Source organism: Mesoplodon bidens (genome assembly GCF_964165515.1).
Source record: "Mesoplodon bidens genome assembly, chromosome: 14".
Taxonomy (NCBI): Eukaryota; Metazoa; Chordata; class Mammalia; order Artiodactyla; family Ziphiidae; genus Mesoplodon; species Mesoplodon bidens.
In genome coordinates, this window is record NC_138170.1 from 9,590,680 (window position 1) to 9,598,320 (window position 7,641).

A 7,641-nucleotide genomic window follows, 5' to 3' on the forward strand; every position below is an offset into this window, starting at 1 on the left:
CTTAGTTCCCTGACCAGGGATCAAACCCAGGGCCACAGCAGTGAAAGCGCCAAGTCCTGACCCCTGGACTGCCAGGGAAGTCCCCTAAAGTGCTTTTTATCACCTTGCTTGTCTTTTCATCTCCTTTCCTACCTTTCTAATATCTGTATAATTTGCATATTCATCTCCATAGGAGTACATGTAAGTTAACTATGTATATGATGCAAAATCCACTGTATACCACGTTGCTTAGCAGGTGCTATACTATCTCTGGCGGCACCATAAACCAAAGATCTTAAAGCAAATTGAGTGGAGATCCATCCCCAGAATGATGAGATTTCAGCAGGAAGATGACAATGTGATAGGCTGAGCTATTTTCCTTCCAGGCAGGTACTGAATGGGTCTTTGGCATTTGGGCGTTGCCCGTTGTCTGTGCTCTAGGTGTCTTGAAAGCCATAGCCGTCATTTCAGGTTCTCACTTGCCTCCCTGTATGCATTCTTGTTTCCGGAGTTGATGTGTACAGCTGGGCTTCCTCGGCAACCTCCGCCTCCCCCCACACTCCTAGCTGCTAACTCTTTCGTGTGGTTTTTTTCTTTCCCTAGGCGCTCTGGCCTCCAAAAGCAAGAAGCCATGTGTCCAGTACCTGCCCCCTGAGAAGCCCTGTGACAGCCCTGCCTCCTCCCACGGCAGCATGCTGGACTCGCCGGCCACACCCTCCACGGCCTTGGCCTCCCCGGCTGCCCCGGCTGCCACCCACTCGGAGCAAGCCCAGCCCCTCTCCCTCACCACCAAGCCAGAGACCCGGGCCCAGCTGGCTCTCCACTCGGCTACCTTCCTGTCAGCGAAGGCTGCCACCACCTCCTCTGGCCAGATGGGCAGCCAGCCCCCCGTCCTGTCCCGGCCCGTCCCCCTGGGGTCCGTGCCCACAGCTCTGCTGACGTCCCCTCCTTCCTTCCCAGCCACGCTCCATGCCCACCAGGCCCTCCCCGTGCTCCAGGCCCAGCCTCTTTCCTTGGTCACCAAGTCTGCCCACTAAGCTGCCCACTGACCTATGCAGGCTGTCACATGACTCATCGAGTAGTAATGATGCAGAAGAAGAAGAAGAAGGAAAAAAAAGGAAACTTTATTGGTCAATATTTGACCACTCTGGACTGTTCCGTAAAGTGACTGGTAACCGCAGCACTTTACATTTTGTAGATGTAACCAGTAGCTGATCTTAAGGCTTTTTTAAAAAACAAAACAAAACAAAACAAAAATCTTTAAAAAAACGAGAACTGAAAAGTAGTGTGTTATTCTTCCTGTATGTGCAGCGGTGGGTGGACCTGGGCAGAAGGCACCTCTGTCTCTACCTCCTGGACTCTCTGCCATCCTCCCTCTTCCCGTCACCCCCCAGCACCCTGGCTTCCCCCACCCAGCCTGCATGTTGGCCGCGGCTGCCATTTCTAGCCCGCAGCCTCTTCATCTACATCCCATTCCTGGACATTCCCTATTCCTCGGCCTCGTTTGTCTCCACCAGCATCCCTTTGCCCTCAGTGGCCCTGATGCCCCAGTCTCCAGCTTTTGGTGGGGGAAGAGGTCCTCTGCAGTGGTTCTTCCCCGCATTTAAAGGGACTCAAGGTGCCTGCCACTTCCTCAGCGAAGAAGCCTGTGTACCACCCCCTTACCAGTCGAGATGTCCCCTCACAGCCCCAGAGTGGCAGACAGGACCTGGCTCCGAGGTCTGGCTCCTGTCACCCGGGTCCGTGCTAGCACAATCTGCCAAAGCTCTAAAGACCCTCCTCCCTCCCCCATCACCTCACATGCTTCTTCTGTGTGTATTTCTTTTCATTTTTATGGGGTTTTTTGGAGCGATTTAAACTCCCAGTTGTTTATTTTCACAAAAGAAAATAAAATTGCAGTTGCAAGACCTTTTCTGAGTATTTTAGTCCTTTTCTTGAATCAAGCCCCCTTCTTCACACCAAGCCCTGTGTGAGATTTTTGCAGACATGCAAAGGAGGAATGCTGCTTATTGGAAGGGGATATAAATCACGTCTGACATGACCAGAAAAATTCAGCCCAGTTTCCAGCCTTGAATGTGCACAGACCAGTCAGTATAGATAACTGAGATACAAAGGGATGAATCTTTTTATTTTCGTTTGTCTTCTTGTAATTGCCAAGATAGGAGAGGTATCCTTGGATTGCTTTGCATGTATCTAGCACTGCAATTAATTTTTTTTTGTTGTTAGGTGTTATTGAGGTATAATTCACATAACATACAATTCACCCACTTAAAGTGTACAATTCACCCATTTAAAGTGTACAGTTCGGGACTCCCCTGGTGGCACAGTGGTTAAGAATCCGCCTGCTAATGCAGGGGACACGGGTTCAGTCCCTGATCCAGGAAGATCCCACATGTTGCGGAGCAACTAAGCCTGTGCGCCACAACTACTGAGCCTGCGCTCTAGAGCCCGCGAGCCACAACTACTGAGTGCGCGTGCCACAACTACTGAAGCCCGCGCTCCTAGAGACAGTGCTCCACAACAAGAGAAGCCACTGCAGTGAGAAGCGTGCGCACCACAACAAAGAGTAACCCCCGCTTGCCGCAACTAGAGAAAGCCTGCGTGCAGCAACGAAGACCCAGCGCAGACCAAAAAAAAAAACAAAAAACAGCGCAACACATGAAGTGTACAATTCAATGGTTTTGACTGTTCAAAGTTGTGTACCCATCATCACACTGGACTTCAGAACATTTTCATTACTTCAAAAAAATCCCCATACTGTTTAGAACTTACCCTCCACTTCCTCCTTCTCACACCCCCATCCCCACCTCCAGCCCTAAACAACCATGAAGCTACTTTTTTTTTTTTTATCATCTTTATTGGAGTGTAATTGCTTTACAACATTGTGTTAGTTTCTGCTGTATAACAAAGTGAATCAGCTATACATATACATATATCCCTATATCTCTTCCCTCTGGCGTCTCCCTCCCTATCCCACCCCTCTAGGTGGTCACGAAGCACCGAGATGATCTCCCTGTGCTAGGCAGCTGCTTCCCACTAGCTAGCTATTTCACATTTAGTAGTGTATATATGTCCATGCCGCTCTCTCACTTCGTCCCAGCTTACCCTTCCTCCTCCCCGTGTCCTCAAGTCCATTTTCTACGTCCATGAGTCTACTTTTTATCTCCGGATTTGTCTGTTCTGGACGTTTCGTTTAAATGGAATCATACACTATGTGGTCCTTTCCCACTGACCTCTTTCAGCAGAGTATTTTCAAGATTCATCCATGTTGTAACCTGTATCAGCACATCATTCCCTTTTTTTTTTATGATGGTAAAATAGATAAATAACAAAATTCACCACTTTAACCATTTTTAGGTGTACAATTCAGTGGCTTTAATTACCTTCAGTGTTGTGCAACCATCACCACTGTTTCCAAAACTTTTCATCACCCCAAACAGAGTCTCTATAACCATTAAGCAATAACTCCCCCATTCCCCTCCCCTCAGCTCCTAGTAACCTCTACTCTACTTTCTCTGTCAATGAATTCGCCTATTCTAAATATTCCATATAAATGGAATCATAAAACATTTGTCCTTTTGTACCTGGCTTATTTAACTTGGCATAATGTTTTCAAGGTGCATTCATGTTGTAATGTATTAGAACTTCATTTTTTTTAAGCCTTGTCTTCCTTTACCTTTTTTTGAGTACTTGCCAGATTTTTTTACCCTACTCAGACATACAGCTTTTTAAATTGTGGTAAATATAAAATATATATATATATATATATATATATATATATAAGTGGACAATCTAGTGGCATTAAGTACATTCACAATGTTGTGCAACCATAACCACTAACAACTTCCAGAACCATTTCATCATCCCAAACAGAAACTCCATACCTATTAAATATTAACTCCCCATTCCTCCCTCCCCCAAGACTTTAAGAACCTGCAATCTACTTTATATCTTTATAAATTTGCCTATTTTAGGTACCTCATATAAGTAGAATCATACAATACTTGTCCTTTCATGTCTGGTTTATTTCACTTAGCATAATGTTTTCCAGGTTCATCCATATTGTAGCTTGTATTGATATCAGAACTTCATTCCTTTTTATGGCTGAATAATAGTCCATTGTATGTATAAACTACATTTTGTTTATTCATCTATTGATGAACACATGGGTTGTTTCCATATTTTGGCTATTGTGAATAATGTTGCTGTGAACTTTCACATACAAATATAACATTTGAGTCCCTGTTTTCAATTCTTCGGGGTTTATATGTAGAAGTGGGATTGCTGGGTCATATTGGTAATTCTATGTTTAACATTTTGAGGAATTGCCAAACTCTTTTTCATAGCAGCTGCAACATTTTTCATTCCAATCAGCAATGTTTGAGGGCTCCAATTTCTCCACATCCTCACCAACATATTATTTTCTGTTTTTAAAATACAGGTTTTAAAGGTTACACTCTATTTACAGTTATTACAAAATACTGGCTATATTCCCCATGTTGTACATTATGTCCTTTAGCCTATCTTACACCCAGTAGTTTGTACCACCCACTGTCCCACTGGTAACCACTAGTTTGTTCTCTATATCTGTTTGAGTCTGCTTCTTTTTTGTTATATTCACTAGTTTGTTGTATTTTTTAGATTCCACATATAAGTGATGTCATTCAGTATTTGTCTTTATCTGTCTGACTTATTTCACTTAGCATAATGCCCTCCAATTCCATCCACATTGCTGCAAAAGACAAAATTTTGTGTGTTTTTTTATGTCTGAGTAGTTTTCCATTGTATATATACACCACATCTTCTTAACCCACTCATCTGTTGATGGACATTCAGGTTGCTTCCACATCTTGGCGATTGTAAATAATGCTGCTATGAACATTGGGGTGCATGTATCTTTTTGAATTAGCGTTTATGTTTTTTTTCAGATATACACCCAGGAATGGAATTGCTGGGTCAATATGGTAGTTCTATTTTTAGTTTTTTGAAAAGCCTCCATACTGTTTTCCACAGTGACTGCACAAATTTACATTCCTACCAACAGTGTACGAGGGTTCCCTTTTCTCCACATTCATTCCACACATTCATCTCCACACATTTGTGTGTTTTTTGATGATAGCCATTATGGCAGGTGTGAGGTGATATCTCATTGTGGTTTTGATTTGCATTTCCCTGATGCATTTTCCTATTTTCTGTTTTTTTATCATAGCCATCCTAGTAGGTGTGGAGTATGTCTCACTGTGATTTTGATTTGCATTTACCCAACTAATACTAATGACGTTGAACAAGCATTCATATACTTATTAGCCAGTTATCCCAGCACCATTTGTTGAAAAGACTATTCTTGCCCCCGTTGAACAGTCAGCACCCTTGTCAAAAATCAACTGACCATAAATATATAGGTTTATTTCCTGACTCAATTCTATTCCATTCATCCATATATCTTTATGCCTGTACCACACTGTCCTAATTACTGTAATTTTGTAATAAGTTTTACAATTGGGAAAGGAGAGTCCTCTGATTTTGTTCTTCTTTTTCAAACCTGTATTGGCTATTCTGGGTCTCTTGCATTTTCATATAAATTTTAGTATCAGCTTGTAAATTTCTGCAAAGAAGCCACCTGGGATTGTGTTGGTAGATCAATTTGGGGAGCATAGACATTCTAACAATTATGTCTTCCAATCCATGAATATGGGATGTATTTCCATTTATTTAGGGCTTCTTTAGTTTTTTTTAATAATACTTTATTGTTTCAGGGTGTACGTTTTGCATTTATTTTGTTAAATTTATTCTTAAATTTTATTTTATTATTTTTGGTACTACTGTAAATGGAATTTTTCTTAATTTCATTTTTAGATTGTCTGTTGCAAGTGTATAGAAATATAATTGATTTTTATATATTGATCTCACATCTCACATCCTTACTGAACTTGTCCTAATAAATTTTTAGAAAATCCTCAGGATTATCTTTATACAAGATCATGTTATCTGAAAATAGAGATAGTTTTACTTCTTCCTTTTCAATCTGGATGCTTCTTATTTTGTTTTCTTGCTGAATTGTCTTGGCTACTTACAGTACAAAGTTGAGTAGAAGTGGTGGGAGCAGACATGGTTCCTTATCTCAGGAGGAAAGCATCTAGTCTTTCACCATTAACTATAATTGTTAGTTGTGAGGTTTCTGTACATGCCCCCTTCAGGTTGAGGAAGTTCCCTTCTTTTCTGAATTTGTTGAGTATTTTTATCACGAAGAAGTACAAGGAAATATAAGATTTATTCAAATTGCACCCTACCATTCCCTTAAACCAAAATTGGTGTGAGTTAGGAGTTAGTGCTAAAATCTGCCTTCTCTACTCCTATTCTAGGTAGCAGCACTTCCTGGAGAAAAACCACACACCTGAAATAGGTGCCACAATAGATTTGTACCTCACATAAGCCAGGCCTATATCCTATATCCAAGCCATCTCCACAGTAAATTTGTGCCTCACGTAAGCCAGGCCTACATCCTATATCCAGTCTGTTGGTCTTACCTCCCAAATTTATCTTGAGTCCAACCACTTCCCTCCATTCTCACTGTCCCTATGCTAGTTCTACTAGGACTATTGCAACAGCCTCCTACCTGATTAACTTCTAAATCCACTCTTCTCTTCTCACCACCCCAAGAGTAGATTCTTCACCCTACGACCAGACTAATCTTCAAAAATTCCCAACTCTGGGGACTTCCCTGGTGGCACAGTGGTTAAGATTCCGCCTGCCAATGCAGGGGACACAGGTTTAAGCCCTGGTCTGGGAGTATCCCACATGCCGCAAAGCAACTAAGCCCCTGCGCCACAACTACTGAGCCTGCACTCTAGAGCCCACGAGCTACAACTACTGAAACCCACGCGCTCTAGGGCCCACCTGCCGCAACTACTGAGCCCGCATGCCACAACTACTGAAGCCCGTGCGCCAAGAGCCCATGCTCCACAACAAGAGAAGCCACCGCAATGAGAAGCCCGCACACCGCAACGAAGAGTAGCCCCTGCTCACTACAACTAGAGAAAGCCCGCACCTACAAAGACCCAACGCAGCTAAAAATAATAATAATTCCCAACTCTATCTTTCCCCTACTTAAACAGCTTTAATGGATTCTCGTTAATGTTAAGATAAAATATAAAACCCTGGACATAGCCCACAAACTCTGCATGGTTTGGACCCTTATTTTCTCTCCTGCTTATTAATATGGACACAAGATCAGGCTTAATAATTTGCCATTCCCCTACCTACATGCACAAACACAAGTGCACACAAACACACACACGAGTGCATCAAGCCAATATCCTTTTTTAAAAATTGAAATATGGTTCATGGACAATATTGTTAGTTTCAGGTAGACTACATAGTGATTTGACATTTGCATACATTACAAAATACACCACGATAAGTCTAGTAACCATTTGTCCTAAGCCAAATCCTTTAATGTTAGTCAAGTATTTATTTAGGGGAGGTGGAGAGAATTTTAGAAACATTCATTTACCAATTCACTTCCTTAAGCCAGAGTCACTGTTCTGAACTAATTTGTAAAAGATTTCTCACTTCTCTCTGATTCTTATTCTCTCCTTAGTAATGAGGGTGTGCGTGAGAGATTTTATGACAACAGAAAAACATTGAGAAGCATATTAAAGG

At 42.1% G+C, this 7,641-nt stretch overlaps 1 protein-coding gene across 1 annotated transcript in view; it reads left to right on the plus strand.

The window, feature by feature from the left end:
• The window catches only part of TCF7L1 (transcription factor 7 like 1), a 165,049-nt gene extending 163,161 nt beyond the window's left edge, over positions 1-1,888 (plus strand). Inside the window, exon 12 of the mRNA XM_081254021.1 lies at positions 583-1,888. Coding sequence (XP_081110147.1) covers positions 583-1,016 — 434 coding nt within the window. The 3' untranslated portion in view covers positions 1,017-1,888. The remainder of the gene's footprint in view (positions 1-582) is intronic.
• The last annotated feature ends 5,753 nt before the right edge of the window (positions 1,889-7,641 follow it).